Here is a 27,898-nt window from a genome sequence, read left to right as displayed (position 1 = left end):
AGGAGGTAGGGACTGAATCTTCCTTTGAAGATTTGAAATATCCTGCCAATCAATGGGCAGCCAGAGGCTAACTCATACCTTTGGAACTTGTAGGAAGAATTCAGGGGAAACATAGTTATTAGCTGCACCCTAATTAATATCTACAACTTATCTAGGGGAACCTTTAAGTCCAGACCTGAGTTAGAACTAAATCCAGTTTAAATACACACTTCAAAAACTGAAGTAATGTCTTTGCCCAATTTAATTACTTCTACCTCTCGTTTCCATCTGCAAATCCCAGGGAGGCTGTAGAACTCTTGAACCGGTGTCTGGACACTGTTTTGGGATGGAGGTTTGCAGCTGCTCTTAGATGGGGTTGCACTCCCCCTAAAAGACCAAGTGTGCAGTCTGGGAGTTTTCCTGGACTCTTCACTAATTGGGGAAGGCCCTATGGCTGAAGTGTCCAGGAGTGCATTTTACCAGTTTAGGCTGGTACGCCAGCTGTGGCCCTATCTGGAGAGAATGGGCCATGCCTCAGTTATCCATGCACTAGTGACATCCAGGATGGACTACTATAATGCACTGTACATGTGGCTGCCTTTGAAGATGGTTCAGAAATTTCAGCTGATGCAGAATGTGGCCACCAGAGTGTTGGTGGGAGCAAGGCGATTTGATCATATAATGCCTATACCGCATCAGCTGCACTGGTTATCAGTGCATTTCCGAGCGCAATTAAAAGTGCTGGCTTTGACCTTTAAAGCCTTAAACAATTTGGGATCAAGTTACTTAAAGAATCACCTTCACCCATATCACCATGCCCGCACTTTAAGATCAGAAAGAGATCTTCTGATCCCTTCTGATTTGCCCACCCATGAGAGCAGTTAGGTGGGTGACCACACCTGAGAGGGCCTTCTCTGCAGTGGCCCCACACCTTTGGAACAAGTTGCCATCAGAGGTCTGCCATCCTCCGTCATTGCAGGCTTTTAATAAGGCCTTGAAAACATATCATTTTACCTTGGCCTTCTCGTGATAGGATTGCTGTTGCTGCTGCTATTGCTGTTGTTGTTGCTCATCTTATTTTTAGCTTTTATTGCTAATTTTATAGCTCTTAATATTGTCACTGTTTTTGTGTATTTTATTCTGTAAGCTGCCTTGGGAGGGCTTCCGCTCTGAAAGGGGACCAAGAAAGATTTTAAATAAATAAATAATCCTGATCATGAAACCAGTTTTTAAAGGCTATGACTGGCCCTTCCCCTATCAGAAACAGAGATCCTCTGAGTGGATGTGCTAGGCTCCAGCACTTCGGAATGCGGGAGTTGGTAGATATCAGCATCTCCGAGAGACCTGCAGGAAAATCCTGGTTCTCTTTTTTTAAAGATAAATAAAAAAAAAATCTGCCCCATATTTCCCCCTCTTTCTTTCCCCTTCTCCTACCTTTCATCATGCTGCCTACCTTGATGTTTGGAGAACATGAAAGCTTGCAACGTTTTTTATGGCATTTGATTTAATAAAGTTAATGCCTATCTGTGGATTTTAGATTCCCCCCACCCCACTCCTAGATTTTGCAATTTTTTTTACTCATGGACCAGCTATTTTCCTTCTCCAAAAATAGTGGGGGGAAAGTAAAAAAGTATTTCCTATCAAAATATATATTTTTAAACATTTGGATATGCTTTTGAGAACGTTTGGAAAGTGTGAATTTGGGCATCCGTACATCAATCCAGGTTCAGGTCAGTTAGTACAGAAATTCACAATTCTTCAAGCTTGCCTTCCTATAGACAAGGGTGCAATGCTGCTCTGAGTGTGCCCCTTTAGGGCTTCCCTAGGCACTTCATAGCGCCAAGGCTGGGAAGCTGTTCCGAATGAAACACCTTCAAAGGCACCAAATTTGCACACAGGCTGCACTGGATTTCACAGGGAAAAGTTCTACCTCGTTGAAAGGGCAGCATTCAATGTGAATTTCAAAACTGTTGAATATTCAAGCTCAGCCCTAGCGCAGGCTATTCCACCATGAGAACGGTATCATGTCTCCACATTACAAAAGGATTGTAATGCCGCATGAATTGGAAATTCACGCCTCAAGCGGGACGCTATTTGACAGGAATTTTCTAGTACTACAATCGAAATCTTTTCAAAGATGAAAACTTAAACATTGGCTTGACATTTCTGGTGATGTGACTTGCAATGTACACAAAGGGAAGACCTTCTCACAGGCAAAACATTTCTCTTTCAAAAATGCTCTTTGCAAGAAACACATGTGGGAAAAAAACTTCTTTTTTTACCTCCAAATAAATATTTCTCTCCCGTCAAAACTTTCAGAGGACTGTTACTTCGAACTGAGGAGGCTTCATCTCCATCAATGGTCAGCACGGCAAAATTTTCCTTTGCTAAGAACTGAACCTCATGCCACTGTCCATCATTGAGGCCAGCACCTGGAAGGAAAAAAGGAAGCAGATTTCTTTTAGTTTGGTTATCTTTTCATGCCTTAATCACTGTCTTTAATCCCTTTGCATGTGAAACAGAGGCTTCTAGAGAGGTTTCTAATTAGGATTAGGTGTACATTTATTTTACAGAAGCATACAACTGTTTTGTCATTTTTTTTGTTACAGCAAATATTCAAAATTTGGCAACTCTTGAAAATCCCACATACATTTCGTGAATGTCCTAGAAATCAGAGATAGTCGATGAATGTTGACAGTTGTCACTCAAATGAAACTGTCTTCATTCCCTTGTACATGTCTGTAAAATGGAGAAATGCTATATCTTTATGGGGCATTCACTCATCAGGGATTATCAAGATTGACATGTGAATATTGACCTTCAGCAAATTTCAGACATTCACTGTAACATATGCATTATCCATACTATCCAAAATGCATATTGATGGCTGCTTCACCCATTATCCATTGATGCTTATGGGGCCACAAACACAAAACATTTTCTTATGGTGAAAGTAAAATGATTTATAGCTATTGGATCATTTTACCTCTTCACAAGAAGCCCGGTTGTGAATATCTCATTTTTAAGAAAGGTGGTTGAGAGGGTTATGGCAAGGCAAATGCAAGCACTCTTGGATGAAACTGATTTACTAGACTGATTCCAGTCTAGTTTCAGGTCTGGTTTGGGGACTGAATCAGTCTTGTCCATCCAGTTTGATGGTATCAATCAAAGGCAGGACAGGAGAAGTGGAACCTTGCTCCTCTTACTTACTGGAATGCTCCTCTTAATGCATTCCATTAACCATTTTGTGGTTAAGCAGCATGGTTTAGTGTGTCGTCTGAATGGGGTTGATATGTCTGCAGTTTTTGATACCATTGACCATGACATCTTTCTGCACCATCTTTATGGGATGAGTATCAGGGACAATGAATTTCATGGTTCCATGCAGCTTACAGGATCAGTCTCATGAAGTGGTACTGGGGGAGTGCACTTTGCCCTCTGTGCTATGGAATGCCACAGGGAACTATTCTGTCCCTAATTCTGTTTAACATCTATTTGAAGCTGCTGGGACTGTTCATCTGGGGATTTGGAGCGAGGTGACATCAGTATGCCGACGGCACTCAGCTTGATTTCTCTGTAAAACTGCTTCAGATATGGCCAGCCAAGCTTTGGATAGCCTCTTGGATGAAGAGGCTCTCCAATAAATTGGGCTCGATGAGGGCCAATAAACGTTTGAATCCTGCCAAGATGGAAGTGCTGTGTGTAGGTTGGTTATAGGTACAGGAAATAGGCCAGTTGCCTGTCCTGGATGGGGTTGCACTTTCCATGAAGGAACAGACATGTAACGTGGGAGTGCACCAAGATCCATCTTTGTGACTAAAGGCCACAGTGGCTAGGAGCACCTTTTACCAGCTCTGACTGGTTCATCAGCTATGGATGCTCCTGGACCATGATAGTTTGGCCACTGTGGCATTGGTAACCTCAAAATCAGATTATTATGGTGGTCCAGTTCAGAAGACACCCTAAACACTGCTGGTTAAGGCTTTTGGTTAAGCAGCAGGGTTTAAGGTGTCTTGTGCAATGCCTTTTGCTGTTTTAAAGCCTTTTATGGTTTTAAATTTTGTATATTAGTTTTTAAATGTTCAATGTTTTTAATCTTGTAAACTGCCCGGAAAGCGTAATAATAATAATAATAATAATAACAACAACAACAACAACAACAACAACAACAACAACCACAGTCGGACCGTCTGCAGAAGGGTTAGCAGCTGTAACCATGGCTGAAAGTGTTGTGTGCAACAGCACATCTTGGGATTAGTGCTAACTCCAAAGAACCACAGTTACGCTAACCACAGAGCCTGAAGTGTCGTCTGAAGAGGGCCAATATGTTTTAACTGGGGCTACCCTTAGGCCTGACCTGGAAGCTGCAGCAGGTGCCTCTTTTTAACAGCACGTTACACCTCAGTTAAAAGAACTGCACTGGCTGCAGTAAGACCGGGTCACGTTAAATGTTCTGTTGTTGTTGTTATTATTATTATTATTATTATTATTATTATTATTATTATTATTTTTATTTGTATCCGCCTTTTGCCCAATGCTGGGCCTCAAGGCGGCCTTACAAAGTTTAAAATATACATGGGGTGGGGAGGGAAACAAAACCATAAACAATTAAAAAATACACAACAAAATTATAAAACTTTAACATAGATGGAGGGCTGGATTATTCTCCAAAGGCCTGCTTGAACAAAAAAGTTTTAGCCTGCTTCCGAAAGCCCATCAAGGAGGGAGCCAGCCTAGCTTCCCCAGGAAGAGAGTTCCAGAGCACCGGAGCAGCCATCGAGAAGGCCCTCCCCCATGTTCCCACCAAGCGTGCCTGTGAAGAAGGTGGGACTGAAAGAAGGGCCTCTCCAGAAGATCTCAAAGCACGGGCAGGCTCATAAGGGAGAATACGTTCTTTCAAATAACCTGGACCCGAACCATATAGAGCTTTATTGGTCATAACCAGCACTTTGAATTGTGCCCGGAAACAGACTGGAAGCCAGTGGAGCTGTTTTAACAGGGGAGTTGTGTGCTCCCTGTAACCAGCCCCGGTCAACAATCTGGCTGCAGCTCTTTGAACCAGCTGGAGTTTCCGAACACTCTTCAAAGGCAGCCCCACGTAGAGCGCGTTACAGTAATCCAATCGGGATGTAACTAAGGCATGTGTCACCGTGGCCAGGTCCGACATCTCTAGGAACGGGCAACATATAACAACACACTGTTAGCAACATATAAATCCCTAAACACCTTGGGACCAGGTTATCGTAGGACTGCCTATCCCTTTTGCCCCCACTTGGTCGTTGTGGTCCTCAGAAGGAGTACATCTGGCAGTACTGCATGCTCTTGAGGCCCGCCTCAGGAATACCTGCAATAGAGTGTTGCAGTACCCACTCCTTAGAATGTGCTCCCTATTGACGTTAGGCAGCGTTCTCAAGTCATGAGCTTTAGATGTCTGCTTAAGACCCACCTCTTCATGCAGGCTTTCCTTAAAGGAAGGCCCAGCCAGTATGGTTGCAGTTTACTAGTGATTATTTTGCTGTGTATTTATTGTTATAGTTTATGGTTGTATCATTTCTGCAAAATGCTTTGATAGCCCATTGGAAAGCAGTAATAAATACATAAATAAATAACTACTAAATAAAATTGTAAGGGGAGGTAAACATCACAAATGAAACATTAGACTACTACTTACAAAGCTTCTTTAGAGACAACTGTCATTATAATCATGAATCACAATAAAGGGAACATATGGACTAAAATGCACTACTCAGTTCTATCCATGAATACTGAGAGGTAACTGCAGAGAACCGCTGCCCTAGTGCATGTGCTAAGAACTAAACTAAACTAATATAAAACATCTTGTTATCTCAGCCATAAACCAGCCCATGAAAATGCTTATGACCATTGTCCCCTGAGAAGAATAGGGCACATGCACCTTTCAGTCAAGGCTTTGACGGACTGGCAATTACTCATGCCAGATAATAGGCTCTCTGAGGTTGGATAGAACTATATGTTATGTGGCCACCTCATACTATAATACCACGATGGGCACTACAAATGGTGGCATCAGGAGCTGACAACTGTTATAGAGAAATGGCTGTTTGATAGGGTGAACATCTGTGTGTGGATGGGTAAACATCTCTGAGAAGCAAAAACTCAACAAAAGTTCAATAAATGGGTTTTGATTTACACTCTGAGGTAAACAGAAACGATATATTCTATTTAAAACATGAATAAAAGTGCCCCCCGCCGCAAATACATAGATATACACATAAAATAATTATACAGCTCTGTTAAGGTCTTTAAAGTTATTGCAATTATGCTTCTAAACCATTCCTGAAATCTGACAGGCATTCTCATGCACAAAACAACTGCCTTCTACATCCTTAATGAAGAAGTCAGGGAGCTAACATTTGGAGGAAACAACAGAGTCTATCATGAGAAAGTTTTTGTTTGTGTGCAAGATTCCAGGATTTGTTTCAAGAAAGCTCTAAGTGAGATTCTTCCATTTGAATTTATTCCTGATGCTTTTGCTTTATTGAGTGTGTGTGTGTGTGTATACATGTGCGACCTGACCTTACCTTGAGAGGCGTTGGGGGCAAAAATACATAAAACAAGTTAATTCAATTTCCTAAGCTGCTCTCTGGTTCTGAACATATGCTCACAAGGTCCTTCTCAATGTCACACTTGTAACCGGGGGTCCATCTACATGGCACTGCTTTCACTGCTCAACCCCCCATCACAGTTCTGAAGTTAGAACCACCAAGATACATGGGCAGGATTGAACGCAGAATATCCTTCCCGAAAACTTTGCAGCGTTGGGGTTCATGGCCATAAAGTGGAGCAAATACCGACTAACAATAGGGCAATCAAAGTATTTTTTTTCTGTAGTGCTACGCAACTCTGTAGCAGCGAAAGGATGCTTCCATCCACCTATGGAGCTACAGACAGAGTCTTGGCATTTAACATAATTATCTGCCTTACTTTGGTTCACCAATGGTACTTTACCGATGCCATGCCCACCATTTGTAAACACTCATCTGAGTTCTGCCCCCTTCTCTGCACTCTTGCGAGACTTTGCACATCCACAGGGATGTGCCCAGGTGAGGCGTCTGTGTTCAGACAGCATTCCAAAATGAATCCCTCCGTACCGCATTCACCTCACCAATGACACATGCCCAGAGAACCATGGCGATGGCAGAGCAAAGTTAAAATACATGGTAAAACAACAACACTGTGGAAATGTGCAGTTTTGGAAGGTAAACCACAATGTGGCTGTGAACTGGTGGCTATATCATGTAAGCAAAGGTGTGCAAATTTGCAGCCATGTTGGAGTAAATATTCCATGTAGACATGGCTTCAGAAATTAAATGGAGTGAGGCTATGTAGATGAAGCTTTAGGTCTATGCAGAGAGGTGTCGGCTTGGTGCTCAATGACTCCTGCTGAGTTCTATGGGGAAAAGTAAATGGACTGAAATAGGCAAGATGCTAGAGGAAGAACAAACCAACCTTGTTGTCTTCTCCAAAAAAAACCCAAACGGATTTCCCCAGCATGAGATGGGTTCGATCCCATCTCTGTCTCAACAATGTACCTTTGTAGAACATACACTGACTTTTTCTCATATAAGCAAAAGTCAGACATGTGTAAATAGTGGGAGTGAAGGGTAAATTCTGGAAGTCAGTTCAGGGTCCTTCTTTGTGTTTATTAGTCATGGGATTCTGAAGCAATACATCCTGAAATCGTAAAAAATCAAAATCTATATACTAGAATCATAGAATCACAGAACAGTAAAGTTGGAAGGGGCCTATAAGGCCATCGAGTTCAACCCCCTGCTCAGTGGACAGGAGTCACATATGGACAAAGAATTTTGAAATAAAAATTGAGACAGCTTAAAAAGCAGAAAATGTATCAGATCTAAAATTACTCTTGGAGGCCTCCCCGTAAAAATTTATTTCATTTTATAGTTGCACTGTTTCTGCCTTTATCCTCGGCATGCATTATTTTAGAAAATTCTTAACATGCTTCTTTAAAGGATGCAACCACAACTCTCTTGCGAGTCATAGGAGCTCGGGTTTCATGTGCAAATTAGATATGTTAATGAAGCAGATTCTGTCTTGCTAGAATTTCTTTTAAATGGCATTACTTTAAAATTGGGACTCTTGAGATTGTCACTTTGATTGAACAAGAAGAAACAGATGTTTCTGTTATAAGAGACATGGAGGAAGAAATGGTTTAATGAGTACCAATTTTTTTTTGTTGCAAGATCTTAAAATCTAGAAAGAAATAGCAAAAAATGCCATGTGCTAATTATTCTTCAAACAATGTTACAGCAGCTAATTCTCAGATGTCTTTATATAGTTGATCTTGAGAGATCAAATCAGAATGGAGCGATCTCTGCAATGGAAAGAAATGAGTACTAGTGCTACAGTGCTCCTGTTAAAGGGAACTTAATGGCAGGCATTGAATGAATGGTGTAGACACCCCACCCCGACACACAACAACCGCCCTTGCTGTCATGCCTCACCTCAAAGAAGAGTCCTCTGAGGAAGAGGAAGAGAGCCAGCTCATGGTGCTGCACCCGAGGCACAGAGAGGGGTGGAGGCCCCAACCAACAGCGTTTCAGAGGTTTCTCAAGTGCAGGAGGCAGAAGAGCAGCCTGGCACATCCGACTGCATGCCAGAGATGCCTGAGTTGCAGGAGCTGGAGCTGGATGTTCGTAATTCAGGCAACTCTTGCATGCAGCCCGATGTGCCAGGCTGCTCTTCTGCCTCCTGCAATTGAGAAACCTCTGAAATGCTGTCTGTCGGGGCCTCCCCCTCCCACTGTGCCTCTGGCTGAGGCACTATGAGCTGGCTCTCTTCCTCTTCCTCAGAGGACTCTTCTTCGAGGTGAGGCATGACGCTTGCGTCACATGCCTCGAGCTGAGCAGCCTGCTCCAGTAACATCCTCTGCCTATTTGCAGTAGTGGCATAAAGCTCTGCAGAGAGCAAGGCAGCAGCTCCACTCCTTTACAATCTACCGTGAACGTGCAGTGAGTAAAGTGTTTGGATCTGCTGCTAAAGATCCCAGTTTGAGACCTCTCTGACATTTTACCCTCAGCTTCTGAAATAGTAAGTTAATGAAATAAAATGAATTCCTTCTGTGTCCTATTGATTTCAATGGGAACATACTTAAAATACCCTCCCACAGAAATCAATGAAAGGTAAAGGTCCTAAATAAACAATTGTACATAACCTTTCTTGACCAACCCAACTGAACTGGCAGAACACCACAATGATTATCCATATGAATACAATCTTTAGTATCTCAGTGTTTTATTTATGCATTAAAATTAATGACAGAAAAGGTCTGAACATCTTGTGACCTGTTAAAAGCCAAACATAGACCCCCAGCCATTGTTGGTAGCTGGTCTGGTGCCATGACACAGCTTCCTCAGGTAACTGCTGACACCCCAGAACAATTGCAGGGACCCTTGTTGATGACCACCACATAGTCCTCTGCGGCTGAGCCTGGAAACTGTCATGTTAATTTCCCATAATGCTCTTGATGTAACGTTGTTGTGGCTCACTGTGGAAAATGAAAATGGCAGCTCCATCAGAGTGCTACTGATGGTGGTTGGTGACACTGCCACAGCCAGGTAAGCCTGTCGTGGCCTACACTGATGTAGGAGAGCCCCACCAAGGGTCACTTGCCTGAGAGCCCCCCCCCCCAACCTAGAGCCAGCTATGTGACATCAGTCCACAAGAGGCTTGATAAATACACAATTTTTGCTGCCTGCCCGGGCCTGCAAAAATAGAGGGCTTGTGTAGTCTGTAACAGGCCACAATATATAGCTTGTGGGTTTATTTGGCAAAAACATAGTGTAGCCCACACAGAAGAAATAAGTGCAGGTTTAGTTCACTTCATAATCTCTTTGAATCTGCAACAGCTGAGTTAGTGTACTCTGTGCTTCCTTCTGAGGGATATACAAAATTCTGGGAAGATTAATTAAGGAAATTTTATGGCTGCTGCTTTCAGATGGTTGCTCTTAGGTAGTAATCTTATTATTCAAAGCTGTCTTTTCAAACCTTTTCATCATACATTTGAGATAGCAGAAAAAGAAACCCCTCGAAGCACTAATTTCCCCTTTACTGTTGTAATTTGAGGAAAGGATGCACATTAGACCAAAAAAAGTTTTGATACAATATCATTGAGAAATATGACGGAACACTTCATTACAGGTCATCAATCAGCTACTTTGTTTTAGACACATGGAATTATCGCTCTGAAGGAACCTTCCATGTCGTACTCATTCAGTCTCTGCTTGTGTATGCAGTGGTCTAGACTGTGACTGCTTCTGGCTCATGGAAAAATTGTTTGACTAGGTGGTCTTTTTCTAAGTCCTAAATTTAAAATTCTATTACCAACTACTGGAGCATGCCTGGAGCATAACCAACTAGAAGAAGAAGACACCCCTCCCTCCCAGGGTGGCTTACAGAATCACCACAAACATATAAAATTGAATCCATAAAAGCATAGAATTGACAGGAACAATAGCATCAGCAAAACAATAAAAGACAACTGGATTAAAATCAACTAGATGACATGGTGGAAGCCTGGACCAACCAAAAAGGAAAAAAGGAAAAAAGAAAAAAGAAGAAAGAAAGAAAGAAAGAAAGAAAGAAAGAAAGAAAGAAAGAAAGAAAGAAAGAAAAAGAGCCTTTGCCTGGTGTCAGAAATACATCAAGACCCTGAAGGACCTCTCTCCAGTATCCTGCATTGGCTGCAGTGAAGGAGTTGACTCTGAGTGAAGGGGCTAAGCAAAATGCAAGGTAACAAAACATGCAAATGTCCATGCACACAGGTTTCTGCCTGATGGGGCTACAGCAGAGGTGGTCAAGACAGCAGGCAAAGGTCAATGCACTGGCAACCAGTCAGATGCATGGGGACAGGCTAAGGCAGGAGTGGTTGAGATAGTAGGCAGAAGTCAAAATACAGTTAGGCAGTCTGAGACATTGAGTAGGAACCAAGGGCCAGTAGCACAAAGTATAGGGTGACCATATGAAAAGGAGGACAGGGCTCCTGTATCTTTAGCAGTTGTATTGAAAAGGGAATTCCAGCAGGTGTCATTTGTATATATGGAGAACCTGGTGAAATTTCCTCTTCAACACACCAGTTAAAGCTGCAGGTGCTCCGCCCTCTTTTAAATCTGGTCATTCTAGTATAGCTTCTGCAACTTTAACTGTTGTGATGAAGACGGAATTTTATCAGGTTCACCTGCTGAAATTCCCTTTTCTGTGCAACTGTTAAAGATACAGGAGCCCTGCCCTCCTTTTCATATGGTCACCCTAACAGAGTATCAATCACATGACAAGATCTGAGAGACAAAGTAGACGGCACTGGAGCTGAAATAACAACACTGCTTCCAGCACTGGTTAGGCAGACTCTGTAGGCTTTCATCACCAGAGTCTGCTGAGTCTCACCCAAGGCACATTTGCAGTATAGAGCTCAGATCTCTGACCACAGCCTAACTCATGAGGAGTCACTTTCTCCCGAGGAGTCCTTCTTTGCAAGCAAGCATTCCTTCTCAAAGGAGCCCTACTGGTTTGCCGCTTGACGTGACAATGGTGGTGGGGGCCAGGGGGATGCTTGGCCTTGATCTCAAGAGGCAGAGTCCTCTCCCCCTTGTGGGGATGAAACCTGCAGCCAACCACCTCACCCCCCCCCCAAAGGCCCGGCTCCTCCTGGTCCAATAACAGTAACTGATCTGGGGTGCTTTCAGTTTCTGGGAGCTTTAGCCCTTTTTCTGAGGAGGATTCCTTCAGAGGACACATGGCAGCCAGTCACCACCCACCTGATCAGAAAGTGGGGAAGGGGGGCTTGGAAGAATGGTGGCACACATAGTATTCAGGCAGGTTCATGTGGGAAAAGGTGGTCTTTAGCATAAGGGCCCTGCCGGATGCACACATGAGTTCTGCAAACATTTTGATGTCCCTCAAAGAGCACCCCCACCTCATCTTCAGGAATTGTAGGGAGGCACTTGAAAACAATGAACATGCCCACAGTGGCCTTTCTGGAATATTTTGTTTTTTGAGAAATCTAAATGGTTATGTGCATCCGTATGCAGAAATAAGGCTTATAATGTGCCTTAGAGCATAGCAAGCTTGTTTTCCTTTTTGTTATTGTTGGTTGTTTTGTTTTTAAAGAGTCTTTTAGCATGCATTACTAGGGTGACCATATTTGGGAAACCAAAAAAGAGGACACCTAGTGTGTGTGTGGGGAAGCAGCTTTCTGAGTCCTCCAGAAAGTACGTTATTCCCCCGCCACCTTAAAGAACTCGATTGGAGTGGAGGAGGGGAAAGGATTTCGTTCTGCACCACCACCATCCACTCCAATTGGGGCCTTTTCTATCATGTCCACGAATGACCCACTTTCCCCTTTAAGACCTCAATTGGAGCTCGTGGTGGGGGAATGATGTGCCTCAAGAAAGCATGTCATTCCCTCCTGCCATGCTAATGGCAGCCTTAAAGGGGAAGGTGTGTCATTCCAGGACATTATTGAAAATTATAGAAAATCCCCCCTGACACTATGGAAAGAACAAAAACCAGGACAAATCCGGGGAAATCCTGACAGTTGGTCACTCTATGCATTACAGCCTGCATCAGCTTACAGCACTCAGGCTGAAAAAGGAGTGTGGGCAACGTCCTTTTAAAACAGTGAAAAGGTTAGTACTGACGCAAGGGCAGATGAGGGGAACACTGGCTGCAAACAAAGGTGGTGTGCAAAAGTTAAGGTGGTAACTTTTCACCACTGAAAACTGAATGGAAATTTGGCACTGAATGCCCTGGAGGAAGAAAACTCTGTGTTGCGCAATGCGTTGGGCCTTAATAAATTTTGGCACTTCTGAGAACCGTTTCCACCCAGTCATTTGCTGTAATCAGTGCCTTTCTCTTTTGGTATGAGGTACAGACAGTCACCATCCTGATGGAAACAGGCCTCAGAATAGCAAACTCCCCAACCCCCTGGACCACATATTTCAACTCAAATTCGTTTATTTATTTATTTATTTATTTTTAAATGTTACTTTCAACTCAAAATGAATAGAAAAATAAGCTCACTGTGTCTTGGTGGATAACTACGGTTTTTGTTGATTTTTGTGGGGGGAGGGAACAGGGGGGTCTGTATTCAAAGTCTCCTGTGCCACTCCAGGTAAGGGTGACTTTATTCACATAAGTACTTACAGCTGGATTGGGAAACCCTTTGTAAAGTCAAGCAGGGCATTTTGTTGGGGGGCTGTGTGGGCCGCATACTGGTGGAGAGCAGGGTCAGGGCAGGTGGAGAGTGGGGCTAAGGTCAAAAGTGGTGGGAACACAACTTTCCTCTCTATCTCTCTTTGCCACCACCCCTCTCTCTCCCTTTCTCTATTTCAACCCCCATTCACACACCTCTAACTTACATCCACAGACACCCATACTCACATCCATCCATCCACCCAAAATATCCACACACATCCACGGATGTTGGAGGAATTTGGTTTGGAGCTCAAGTTCAGTGAATTGCTGCCAGCTTGCCCTCCCCCCCCCGAACGTTAACTCACAGACCCTAAATAGACCATCCATGTCTGCAATTTTGTGTAAATCACCCCAGTTATAGACACCATTTTGTGCAAAATTTACCCATGATTTTGCATAAAATGTTGGCTAACAGGAAAATAGGACACCACATGCTATGTGCCAGATGCTCACAGACCATCTGGTGACTTATCCTTCCCCACAACACCCCCCCCCCAATGCTGAATAGGTGATCAGCAGGAAACAGCTGAACAGTAGGGAAAAGGGAGACAATGTGGGGAAGGAGTGAATGAGGGGATGGGACCTGGCAGAAGAGGCTGATGGATTGGACGGGAGCCCCCCCAGACTACCGGCTCCCAATTCCTGATTGGAAATATATCTTCATATGGAACACGATGAGTTCCTGTGAAAGATTTCCAGTATACAAGTGTACATGTAAGTGTGTGTACATACTTGTGGGGTGAATACAAGCCTATTAGGGTAAAGGCACAATCCTATGAAGGTTTAGACAGAATTTCTCCCCCTACAAATCCCAGCATTCCCCAGCCAGCCATGCTGGGAGTTATAGGAATTCTTTCTGTCTAAAAATACATAGGACTGCCCCCTAAGCCAACAGTTTCTTCTGAAGTTATCAAAATAGAAATTTAAGAAGGTAACCCAACAGTGAATTTTCAGGATAGCTAAGCAGTATGGTTTAACTGTGTTTTCCAGATGCTTAGACACTCCCACTGGCAATGCCTCTTGGAAAACAAATTCGTTCTGTCTGGAAGCATATTTTAACAACACTCTTTAGCAGCACCCCAGAGAGTGGCATGCACAAGACTGCATATGCAATTAGAGCAGTGTAATTACCAACTTGGTAGATTTGAAGAAAGGAAGCACTAAGTGTCCTCACTAGGGATGTGCTCCGCTTCTAATCGGACCGGAGAAGCAGTAGCGGAGCGGGGGGCTTCGCCTGCCCTTAAGGCGGAGGCGAAGAGGATTGGGGGGCCGGCGGAGCGTGGCGAAGAGGATCGAGGTGAAGGCGGATCCTTCGCCTTGATCCGGAGCTCCGCCGGAAAGGTAAGTGGGGTTTACCGGGCCCTGCCGCTGTCACCCATGCGACGACGGCAGCAGGGCCTGGTAACACCCCCCGCCCTCCTCTCCCTTACCTGCCTCCGTCCGCGGTCCGTCAGCGTCTCCAATTGAGCCCGTGGTTCCAGCAGGAAGTCTGGGCTGCACTTGCGGTCCAGATTTCCTGGTGGAACCGCGGGCTCAATTGAAGACGGTGATGGACTGCGGATGGAGGCAGGTAAGGCCCCCTCCCCCTTGGTCCCTTACCGGGCTCTGCCGCCGTCGCCGCATGGGCGGCGATGGCGGCAGGGCCGGTAACCCCCCCGCCCTTCTCTCCCTTACCTGCCTCCGTCCATGGTCCGTCAGCGTCTCCAATTGAGCCCGTGGTTCCAGCAGGAAGTCTGGGCCGCACTTGCGGCCCAGACTTCCTGGTGGAACCACGGGCTCAATTGAAGACGGCGACGGACCACGGACGGAGGCAGGTAAGGCCCCCCTCCTCCTTACCGGGCTCTGCCGCCGTCGCCGCATGGGCGGCGATGGCGGCAGGGCCCGGTAACCCCCCCTGTGGTTACCAGTTTTAAACCTGGTTTGAAACAACATTTTGTGCTAACTATGGCTTGGCTTGATGTCCAATTGACAAATAATGGTTTGCAATCAGCCAGGAAGCCAGAAGAGAATGGCTGAGCATTTTGCTTTAGTTAAATTTTGATAAAAAATTAACTAAAATTTTCATATTTCTTCATACTCACGTTGGAAATAGTTTGACATTTCTAAATTCTGAATGTGGGAGAAAACAAAACAGTCAGATGTGTCCATCCAGATGCAAGGTTTCAAGTGCTTTGGTCTTAAGAGTCTCGGTTTGAACCCCTGTGTATTCAACCATAGCCTAACCTACCTCACTGGGTTGTTGTGAGGATAAAATGGAGAGGAGGAGGACCTTTTAAGCCACCTTGGATTCCTTGCAAGAAGAAAAAAACTTGGAATAAAAATGTAATAATAAATAAATATACAAAGTGCTGAACTGGGATTTCCACTTCTTCTTTTCTGACAGACTTCTTATTTTTAACATTTGCATGACAGGGTGGACAACCTGGTCCTCTCCATGAGAATAGCCTTTACCTATTCAATTTGGCTGGTATAAAAGGGTGAGAATTTCATGTCAGTTCACATTTGATACAGATTTTTCAAAAATTATGGACCTCTTCGTATTCAGAATGGAAAGAACTGGAGATCTCAAAAATCTGATTGTGGGAGAAAGTGAAACTGACAGACTTGTCAGTCATTAGGGAAATCTGACCAAGTTCCTAAGACAATCCATTGGATTTGGCATTCACTTTTCTCTGCAACCATCTATGAATTACTGGGCTCGAGCCAAAAAGGCAGAAATAAAGCTCTCCCGCAGGACCGCAATGTCCACACCTTTCGGGCACATTCCATTTTAATGCAATACTTCCTTGGAGGGTGTTTTACCCCCACCCCAAACAAAGCATTGTGCTGCTTGTAAGAATAAGATGAACTACAAATGAAAGGGGTCATCCTCAGTGTTGTTCCTTTCTGCAAAACCATTCAAATAGGAAATGAAAATGCTGGCATTTCAGAATGCAGGCTTGCATTTTCCCAAGCAGTCTCTACGACATACTCTTCTTGGACTATGCACGTTCAACCAGAATATCAAACATAATTGCTCAAGGATGTGTTACCTCAGTTTCTGCCCATGCCTGACTCAAAGATGTAAAGCTTGTTTTTTTCTTTTTTCTTTTCCATTTTCCAAAATACATGCAGGAAGGCTGAAAAAGTCTCTCCTTTAAAGGCAATCTCTTCTTGTTTCCTTTCCCTACTAAAAGTGTTAACCTATTGTGCTCAATCCATCCAGAACAGGCAAATCATATCTTCTAGCTATTGCTTTGCTGAAAATTCCAATCTTTCCATTTTCAGCATGGGAAAAAAAAGAAAACTCTGGTGAAAGAGGCTGGGAGAATTTCCTCCTTGGGGATGGGGAGAGGATTTCCACATACCTTTTTAAGTTGAGGGGTCTTCTTTCTATATATATATTTTGTCAAAAAAAACCCCACCCCTGGCACTTGTAGGAGCCCAGGAGTTCTTAATGGTTGCTTATTGGAGAGGGCAAGGTCACATGGTCTCCAATAGGCATTCAGGAAGAACTGCTGCGTGCTACCAAGTGTGGGGTGTTTGTTTTTAAAATTAAAATTAAAAAGAAGATCCCTCAACAACTGGCTACACTTTAAAAAGGTATGTGGAAATGCTGTCCCCCCTTCCTAATGGCTGATGACAACTGGATTGCCCCAATCACATACTTATTTCCCATTTCAGTGTACAGCACTGGTGTGGGAGCTAATGACATCATCTAGTTCTATACAGTTTGCTCTTGCTTATGTTACCTCTACAGCCCTGAACACAGAGAAGGGTGGGTTGACAGGAGGTCCCCAACTGGCTCTTTGTTCCTCCAACCTTCACTCCTCCAGGAGAAGCCAATGGCCCCTTGGAGGGTGGAGATTCCAGAAGGGCTCTCCTGTTTTGACTACCAAAAAACTGCCAGTTGCTCTCAGTCACTGCTGAAGTAACATCAGAACTCTAGTCCCAGGACTGCTGTCCATGGTCCTGAAACTAACCCAAGTCTCAGATGTTATCCACCCGCCTGTCCCACATCATGACTTCTCACCTAAGTTGTCTCCAAGAGCAGATGATGGAATCCCAGATGGAGCAGGACTATAGTATTTTACTCAAGTGTGGTGCTCAGAATCTACTAAACTAGATTTTAATGTCAGCAATGATAATATAGGAACCTGGCCTATAACTCCTCACTGTAGCACTAGCCTGACAGGGAGACTGAAGATGTTTCTGTGGAGAACCAGGGGTTCAAATACAGCACACTGGAAGTGTTTATTAAGTCTTATGTATTCTATGTTGTTCCCCGCCTTGATCCAGAGGGAGAGGTGGTGGATGATGATGATGATGCAATTGCCTCACATACCTTCCTCCTTCTCACCTTTGTGGTCCTGCTCTTTCTTTTTTAAATTTCCTTTCATTTTTGATACAACCCCACTCCTCCAAATTTCTCTCTGTTATGTGCACACACACCCTCATCAAACACACCTAGAAGAAATCCCCATCTAGGAGGGGCTGCAAGTCACAATGCCTGCTACTCCATAGTTGCCAGGCAACCTGTGGCCCAGTGAGTCAAGCACATCAGTACCCTATTTCCTCTGTCAAAGGGGCAGTTGGCTCAAGAAGGGAACTTGACTGCAGGCGATTCAAGATAAATGAAATAGAAACATGAAAGGTCAGAATCCTCGTGGGATTGGGAATCAGATGGTCCAATGGAGCTCACCCCATGAACCCTTAGATATCAACAGGGATAGGTAACTTCAGTTGGGGCCCTTACAGGCACCTCATAGAGTGCAAAACATATTTATTCTTGGTTTTGGCTTGTGAAATGTTAAGGGAAGATCCACAGGAATGGATGGTGGCCACTTGAAGCATGGACTGGCTTTCTGCCTGTGGCCAGTAGACTGCAAGCCATTATAGCTTTCCTGGTCCTTTTGTATGAGTGAGAATTCAGACTCTCTTTTCACCTCTCATTTCTCACCCTATAGTGATGCAGTACTGAACTTCATATACATTAGGTGCCCTGTCATATACACGATTACTAATTATGAGACCATCGTCAGTAAATCATGGAAACAAATTATCCTTGCATCATCCTTTACTCATGGTAACAACATCCAGACGCTTAATAGAGGCTGCCAGGAGCCGTTTATGAAGATAAATCATTGAGCTGCACAAATCATGAGATGAATTGTAATAAATCAGTCAACTGGTTGTCCCAAAGGATCTCGTGACACTGTCAGTTAAACATGGGTGAGCACAACTTAGTTTTCATTCCAACACAGACACTGTTGCCACTGACAACTGTACCCACATAGGTGGCCTGGAAATTGGCAGGGGACTCCCGCAGGGGAATGGCTGCATTAGAAATTCTGTTCTCATGTCGAATTTCAGCTCTTCATTTACCTCTTTGTCATCTGTCCACCACATGCTCCCAGAAGAAGAAGAAAATTATACAGAAAAACATGTTTCTTTTAAGCTCGAGTGCTCATGTAAAAATGCTTCAACATATAGAAAAGTTAATGCAGCTATTAGGTTTGCTGTCACTCCCGAAAGACCAGCAGAGCAAGAAATGCCTGTGTTGGATGTAACAGCATAACTTTGATCAAATAGTATGCTGTTGCATTGTCAACCAGTGTTCTGGTTACATACTGGAAAAGCAAGCTGCTAAATTAGGGAACAGAAGGAGGTTACAAGTTCCATTTTTAACAGTCATGACCTCATGCATAGATACTATTTAGCCTTGTATCAGAGTACCTCATTTTAAGATTGCTCATACTGGCAACCGATGGAAAAATCACTGAGTAATCAGTGTGCCTAGATAGCCATGAATTGTTTTTGCAATTGCCAGGGATAGCATTTCCCCCACTCCTGCTATAAAATAGACCCAGAAGGTCTGCATTGAGTGTTTCCACCTGAAATCATGATAATAAAACTGCCACAGAATTTTGACTGAAGCAAAACTAGGGATATTGAAGCAATCTGTCCGAGGGGTGAAGCTCATCAAGATTTCAGCAGCTCACCCTCCCGAGACTTCAGCCCAATTCCCCATGAGCTGGTCTCACTTGGTCTGCATCAAGTCAGGCCACCTGATGGATTTCCTGGGGTGGATTATTATTATAAGAAGAATTTTGCGCAAATTATAATCGCAAACTGCATAACTTGTGCAAAGCAAGGCTGTAATGTGCACAAATTATGAAAATTATGCATAATGTTGTTTTTATATTGTTGTCTATATGTTTCTGATAGTTTTTAAAATTTTGTATACTTTTTTAATGTTTACTGTTTTTAACTGTTGTAAACCGCCCAGAGAGCTTTAGCTGTGGGGCGGTATATAAATTAGGAACACAATTTGCACAAACTATGCAATTTGTGGCCTAAGTTTGCACCAATTTCTTTTTATGAAAAATACACCCAAGAAAAGTTCACAGATTCCGGGGGGAAACTGCAGCTTGGCTCGTGAATACAAGCCAAGCCAGGTGGCCAGTGTAACTTTAAGAACTGGTGCCTGAGTTTACTCACTTTCCTCTCCCCTCCTCCCCTCTTTTTCCTTTTGTTTCATGTCTTTTAGACCATAAGCATGTGGGCAAGGACTGTCTTGTTTGTTATTGGTCTTATGTAAGCAGCTCTGGGAGCCTTTTTGGCCAAAGAGCAGGACAAAAATGCTGAACAGAAACAAGTAAGGGGCTACCTAGACATCATGTGCTAATATGTGCAACAGAACTTTAATACCATTTTTACACACACACAGGGAAGGGTCTTGACGGATGAAGTGACAGGGGTGTATGCTTCACCCTTTCCCTACCTGCTGTTTTTTTCTGCTCCATTTACCCATGCCCTTCCAATGTGCTCGTACAGTTTTTCTCCACATCCAGTTCAAAATACAAAGTACATGACAAAAATGAATCAAATCTCATATATTTGTCTCAACTATCCAGACAGATAGCTTTGCATGTTCAAGTTCTGTATGTTGTTATAAGACCCAGCTCTTGTTAAGTTGAAGCTGGGACAAGATGAGGTTTTCCCTTACCAACCTGCCCAGTCACTGAGGTCTAGAGGACATGCTCCTGGTGGTCCCACATGGACCTAGTGCTGATTGGAGTTCACTAAGAGAAGAGCCTTTAGTGTGGTGGCCCCTTCTCTTTGGAACTCCTTGCCCCTGAAGGCCAGACAGGCACTAGCACTGTGCTGCTTCCCCCACCTCCTGAAAACAACTCTTTTCCAGGAAGCATTCCTCAACTGACCAGCCACTGTTTTAAATTGAACAATTTTAATTTGCTGTTTTAATCTTTTTACTGTTTTATTCCTATGTCCACTGCTTTAGAATCTATTTTAGATATGGAGTAGTATATACATATTGTAAATGAATAAATAAGATGATCTTGGTCCACAGCTAGGGATGGATGAATCTGTCCATTTTGTTTGGCAATAAGATGGAGGATGGAACACAGGCTGAATTCCTTCCAGACATCCCTCAAGTTATATATTTAAGATCCACTGTGGGTTCAAGTCTTTACAGACGTTGTGTCACGTGATTGCAATTTTAGATAAAATCTCTCTCTCTCTCTCTCTCTCTCTCTCTCTCTCTCTCTCTCTCCAAACACACACACCACTAGCTTTTACCAAACATAAGCATGGGTTTGGGTTTTTTTTAGGGGTGACTGGGGGGTTAAAACTTTCTTCTACTCAGAATGAATTCTGCCATTGTGATGAAGACTGCTGTAACTTATGAAGCATACAAGATTTGCTCCAATCTTCCATAAAACTAGCTAAAGATACAACCTATGTCATTTCATGCTGGACCTGCCATTTTATCAAGGATAACCCCCCATGTGCTGCGATGAATTTTAACCAGAGGAAACATAAACCGTCAGTGATCAAGGATAGTTTACCTTGTGATTGCAGAAATTTAACACAAAGTTCTGGGTCCCCCAGCGCTTCAGAAATGTATCAATATTTTCTAAGTCTCCTGTGGATAAAAATCTCCTCATGTTGACTTCTGATCTATATACAGACAATGCAAGGTAGAAAATATTAGAAATGCAGCATAAATATTAGCATTTCATTCTTCTCATTCCATGGGATGTTGTGGTCATCCGATAAGGTCCATTCAAGTCTCTAATCTTGCGTAAATGGCGGCTTTATGGCCATCATTGTTGTAAAAGAACTTTTACACAGAATTTTTGCACATTGTAATGCAAAATGGCAGCTTACTAAGGGGACGGGCAATGCAAGACCCCCAAACCTTGCAAGGTGCTCGCCAGGCTGTCCAGTGAGTGGGGGTTCGTCAAATGCATGCAGCGAGTGTGGATGGAGGTGAGTCCTTTGGGTAACAGTGCTATCCTGCACATATCTACACGGTATTAAGTTCTACTGAGTTCAGATAAGTTCACCCTTCAGCATATGGGTATAGGCTTCAGTCTAAGGAGAGACAAGAAGGGAGCTTAGCCTGTTAAAATGATCCCATTAAAAAAACTGTATTTAAACAGGACTTTTATGGCCATGTGGAGTGCAGCAAGAATATCTCTAGTAGCAAGGGTAGGTTAGCTTTATCCCCCCTTCTCCTTGTAGTTTTAATCCTGCTTTTAAAATTATTATGGATTAGTTAAATGTGGATCATATTATTTCATGGTAACCTCTTATTATACTACTGCTATGATTAGTGAATTGTTGACTTATTATTTGAATTTGTTGCCATATCATCTCATTGTTTTCAGTTGTAATGCTGTTTTTTTTATATATTGGATATTTCTTGTAAGCAGCACTGGACATGTTCCATCATGGAAAAGTAGCATATAAGATAAAGTGTAACTAACTAACTAACTAACTTGCATGCTGTCTCCTGAGATTATGGCAGGATCTACACTACTGCTTTACAGTGGTATTGAAGTGCCCTAACATCTGTTCGGGCCCATGACACACTCCAAATACCATTTCCAAACTGCTTTCAAAGTGTTATATCCTGCTTGGTGTAGATCTAGCCCAGGCAAAGTGATTAGAGAGTCTTCCATCTGAAGGCCTAGATCTCCACACAAGATGGTTGCTTAGTGTCTGGCTCCACTGGCTGCCACTGTCTAGGAAATGCTCTTTGCGCACACAGTGTGGCAAAAAACTTTCATCAGTGGATCAGGACTTTCATGGGGATGAACTTCTGCTGATGCAAAGAGACACAGTTCTCTTAACTGCTGATGACATATAACAGGGACCATGGGTGGGGGGACATGAAAAGCTGGTCCATGAAGAACTGGAAAAGGAAATTATTCTGGAGATTGGCATTGCTTATGATGTTGCTGAAGGTTTAAATATAATTGTAGACCCAGAACAGGGTGCTGAACTTTTGAGGACTCATTGATGAGAAACGTAATACATTGGTTTGCTGACATTACTACATTGTTTGGATGACCTCGCTATTGTGGAATATCAGAATAGGGAGCTGCTTTGCTGAAAATACTCTATAAAAAAAGGAAGAGCTACCAAAGAGGAAGACAAGCAAGAACTATTTAACACAAGTAATCCCAGTTTAAGTCAAGGTGGTTTCTAGGCTTTTAAAAAGCACTCCCTGGTTAACTTACTCCAGGATGGTCTGTCTGTTCCATCATCAAACCCCTGCCCTGCACCGACCAGAAAGGTCCAGGTCTCGCTTTCATTGGTGAAGGTTTCAAGTAAAGTGAACCATCACTTAGTGATTATATCTTTGTTGTGGTTGGGAGCATGTAGGCCAAATGTATGGTATTGTATGTGGGTGACACTGTTGTAGCGTAGCTTTGTGAGTCAACACATTATAGTCGTAATCAACGAAGCTGAATCGTGTCTTTTCACTTTGGTGTTCTGGGTTTCTGTTCCTGAGCACACGTAACCCTCGTAAACCCTTGCACTGACTAGTGTCAGTGGTTATACATCCAGGAGTGTGACTTACATTCCAGTGCTTGGATCAACCAAATGCCCTCCTCCATCAGCGCTCATTGCTCCCCATTAATGACCCTGCCATTCCAAAGGCTAAAGGAAGAGCCACTTTACACATCAGGGCAGCACGGCTCTTAAGTCTCAACAACATTTATACAAGAAGTACACTGTGGTTTTCTTCATCCCCCCACCACATACATTTCCTAGTCTCCTAAAGGCTTTACAAGAGCCAAATGACCTTTAAATATCGACAGAGTTTATCATGCTGGTAATTAAATGTTGATGTATTCTGGAATATTAGTAATTAGGGTAATTTGTTTGTTGAGGTTTCCCAGTTTGTTCAGCACTACACAAAAAAGGGGGAAGCATTCATTACACATTTCAGTGTTAATGATGTTTGTGAAAAATAAACATGGGGGAAAGTATTTCTTTGCAGGCTTGTCTCTATTAGAGCTTGGCCCAAGTTCAGTCACTATTAAATGGAGCTTGGCTTGTTGTTGTTTTCAGAGCTCGAATTTGTTCTGGCTGCTGCACCCAAGGAATCATTGAGAGTTCATCCAAAATAATAATAATAAAAATAGTAGCGCTAAATCAAAAGGAGGATGTATAACAGGGTTTCCATAGAAATGTCATGCTTTGGGGGAAGAGATACTCCTGCTGCATTAATAAGGCTGGTTATGATAAAGCTGTTTGAATTGCACATTAAGAAATCCCAATGAGGCTTACATTTTGATAGAAAAATCTGCAAGTTGAATCAGGTGAGCTTTAAAAGAAATGCCCACAGAATTTTGTATCTAGATTCCAGATTCAATGTTGGGGATTTTTCAGCAGGGTAGTCAAGTTGTTGCATCCTGTGTTAACCCTGCAGCTACCAAATTAAGCAGTCGGAATGATTATGGTCCCTGGGGGTGACATATTGGCTGCATCAATTGGTCCACACAGCTAGGTTTGCCCATTATTTTCAGAGATGCCAGTCCCATGCCATTAACAGAAACTTGGTAGGTGCAAATTCAACAGGTAAAGCATTTCCGGTTACTTCATCCCCATCCCAGGAAATGCTTTGTCTGCTTATTCTCTGGCCGTGTCAGGCCTGCTGTTCATGGCACAGGATTCAAAGCAGTGAAAGAACTGACAACAATAACATGGCACCACACACACACACACACACACAGCATTCTCTAAGTGCTGAGCCATGCATGTGCTCTGAAGTACTACTCTACTGGGCAACATCAGCAACACTGATTGATTTAAAGCAGCCTTTAGAGCCCTTGACAGTGTTTTAGTCCTTTAGAGATAATGGATGCAGAGGGGTTGGGGTAGGAAGATGCACTCCAGTCCTGATCTATTCATGTTCATTAGAACATCTGAAGAACTGCGTTCAGCTCTCTTCCGAAGTTCTAATGAAAGTGCATTGATCTGAGCAGAGCCTGCCATTGAGATATCACCCCCACGTGTATTCTTTATCCTCCAAATGAATGACTAAAGAAGGGCTCATGCATTGGCTGCGACATAAGCACTGATGCTTACTTAGGATATAATGCAAACTCTTTGATGTGACTAAACTGCTGGTTTCGGAAATTAGGAGAGTGCCTCTCTCCAGTCTTTGCTAAGATGGCTTTCCTTACTTCAGAGAACATCCCTGAATGGATTTGGAAGTGACTGCATCATATATTGGCATACGTTCATAAACAGCATATAGTGAAATTCATTTCTGCTAGCAGAATAACCTGTTAGAATACACTAAAAAGAAAAAAAAACTAATGCAGGTCTGTGCTTTGTTTTTCCAATAATCAAAATGTATTACCTCATTTTGAATGAAATTATTATAGATACGCCTCCTTTCTTGTACACAAATATAATCAGCAAATTTTGACATTCTAGGATATTCATGAAAGTCTCCCCCGCCCCTTTAGGCATTGTCGACAACTTCCAATATTTTGCGTAACATATCCAGAGCACATCTTCACACAACAATTTTTAACTCTACAGAGAAGTGCTGGCATCACCATGAGGTAGCCATCCACCCCCCACCCTCCGACACACAAAATATGGTGTTTGCCGCACAATGAGACATAATTATTTAACTTCTTAGATGTTGGGGCAACTCCAGGATAGGGGACAGAAGCCACTAAGCACTGGATCACCAGTTTTTTTCTTTAAAAAAGTAAAAAGGGACCAAGGGGCATGGATCAGGGGTAGGAGGGAAGGCACCAACGAGGGAACCCCAACCCCAGAGCCAGCCCTGCTATAGAGGGACAAATGAACCCGAGAAAGGTATCTTTTGTAGTCGCTACAGGAGAAAAAAGGGACCACGTGATTTTGGCTCAATAAGCTCTGATATATACTCCTAAGTTCACTTTCCCCCACACTACACATGCACATGGATACATTTAGGGCTGATTCTTACATTTCAGGAGTAACAATGTTGCTCTTCTCCTGTGGCTCTATCCCACACTGCCCTACTAGTGACACAAGAATAGGGATGTCCATCTCTGTGAAATCTGGCCCTTTTGGGGCTGGATGGACTCCCACTGAGTACCTGTCCCAGCCCCCAATTGTGGGCCGAAGTGTGGGTTTTTCCTGAAATCCAGGAACTTTTCCCATTTTTAAATTTGTGTAAACAGAAATGTGCGCAAATGGCAACTGCTATTTGCACAAATTATGCAAATTGCAGCTGAAATTTGCATCAATTGTGCAAATTGCAGCTGTAATTTGTGCAAATTTCTGTTTACACTATTATTATTAATTTAAAAACTGGAAAATCTGCAAACTGACCCAACACAATGCAAATTGTGTCGATGCAGGGAAATGAGCCAAAGTTTAGGACGCCAAGCTGAAAAAAGTTCGGTGAGCTCCACTCTACGGATGGATTCATCCAACACCCCTATGTAAGAATAACAAAATGATGTAGGTGGGGGTGAGATCAGGAATGGAAAATCACACTGGCACCAGACTGAGAAAGCATGGTCATTGGCATGGGTCTTCACATGCAATTCTAACCCTTCTCCCATTCAACATGATTTCTCCATTGGTTGGCATATACTGCTGCTTGCTTTCAAGTCACGTACACAAGGCACCAAAAGGAAAATCAAATACCTATACATTTAGGTTAGAAGTTGTGGAATAACATTTATTTATTTATTTACAAAACTTGTATACCGCTCCATATCTGAAACAGATTCTGGAGTGGTGACCTTAAGAAGTAAAACAGTAAAAGATACAAAAATTAAAACACCATTAAAATTATACTTTTAAAAACAGAGTGCCAATAAAAACCATGCTTGTCAGTCGAGGAATGGTTCCTGGAAGAGACCTGTTTTCAGGAGGCGCTGGATGCAACACAGTTTTGGTGCCTGGCTAACCTCCAGGGCCAGGGAGTTCCAAAATAAAAGGGGGCCACCATCCCGCAGGCTCTTCTCCTCGTGGACTCCAATAGGGCCATAGGGCCATGTGGAACCACCAGGATTATGAAGAGATGGGGGAACCATCAACTTTGAGCTTGCTGAAATTCTCCAAAATTCATTCCACAGCTTGGTTTTACTCCTCTCATTTTTGTTTTTGACCTGTTTTCAGCTTATTCAAGGGAGAAAGTGCACATTTTGAACATTTATGTGGGTATTTTTCAAAAGCGCACACTTTCTTTCCATTGACTAAAGCATGAATGTGTATTTTTTTTTAAAAAAAATCGAGCATATCAAAGTGCACATTAAAAATGCATTATTATTTTTTACATATTCAGGAATTTGCAATTTTTTTTTGAAAAATAAAGCTCCCTTCCTTGCATTTGTGGTTGCAAAACAGCCAAGTTTGCATGATTTGCAAACAGAAACTTTTTTTTGTACATTCCTAAAACATAGTATTACATACATGTTATGCCATATTGCTAGTGGCTACTGAGAAAGATTCCTGGAGGAATCCTATCAATGAGCATTAATCGTACACTGTGTAGACAACAAAGTTCTGAATCCACAATTAATGATGTGGTAAGAGAGATCACTGTTTTCAAATTGCCTAGAAATATTTGTTCAGTAATAAAATGAGAAGGCTGCTGATATTTAAAGCTCAGTCAAAAGCCTCATTGGCACCAATCATTTTAAATGCCATGGTCTTTTCTTCCTGCAGCTGAAAGAACTGCATAGCAAATGGTATATTATGCCACGAGCATGAAGAGGGATTGCTGCTGGGTCTGAGGAGGTGACAGAGAATACAAGAAAAGACTAGACTGTGGGTGAAAATAGAAGAGATAAACAGGTACCATATGACTACTGCTGCCCTCAATTTTCACAAGGAGGTGACTTTATGGATGGACCTTTGTTTGCTAAGGTCACAAAGGCCACGACACATTTTATGTTCCTGAGGTACGCACCTAAGATATTTGAAGATGACACTTAAAAAAGGTAGTGTGAGTGCAATGAATTCTTGCACTGAACAGGAATCCTCATTGGCAAGAAATGACTCTGTCAGGTGCTGCCCGGATTAGAACCAGAAAACTGTAGCTTTCCCCCATGTGATGAACCACCAGGGATACAGGTTTCCTAGAACAGGGGTCCCGAACATCGAGCCCACGGGCATCTCCAATGTTGCCCATGAAAGGGTCCCCAACATTTGCAGGCATCTGAGAATTATTATTATTAATAATAATAATATATGTACATGGATTTGTATGAAACACATACATGTTTCTAGCAATTATATGTAGGCTTTAACAAAAAATGATCAAATATCCAAAGAAGTATCCATTGGAAGCTGGTGTGTATATGCAATCAATTCAAATATTGAAAGCATTATAAGATTCTCAATCCACTGC

At 42.9% G+C, this 27,898-nt stretch overlaps 1 protein-coding gene across 1 annotated transcript in view; it reads right to left on the bottom strand.

The window, feature by feature from the left end:
- The window catches only part of CNTNAP2 (contactin associated protein 2), a 1,454,514-nt gene that overhangs the window by 584,007 nt on the left and 842,609 nt on the right, over positions 1 to 27,898 (bottom strand). The window contains exon 9 of the mRNA XM_063129070.1: positions 2,262 to 2,411. Coding sequence (XP_062985140.1) covers positions 2,262 to 2,411 — 150 coding nt within the window. The remainder of the gene's footprint in view (positions 1 to 2,261; positions 2,412 to 27,898) is intronic.

Source organism: Elgaria multicarinata, chromosome 1, assembly GCF_023053635.1.
Source record: "Elgaria multicarinata webbii isolate HBS135686 ecotype San Diego chromosome 1, rElgMul1.1.pri, whole genome shotgun sequence".
Classification (NCBI taxonomy): domain Eukaryota; kingdom Metazoa; phylum Chordata; class Lepidosauria; order Squamata; family Anguidae; genus Elgaria; species Elgaria multicarinata.
The sequence above is the reverse complement of the archived record's forward strand: the minus strand, read 5'-3'. Positions and strand labels throughout refer to the sequence as shown.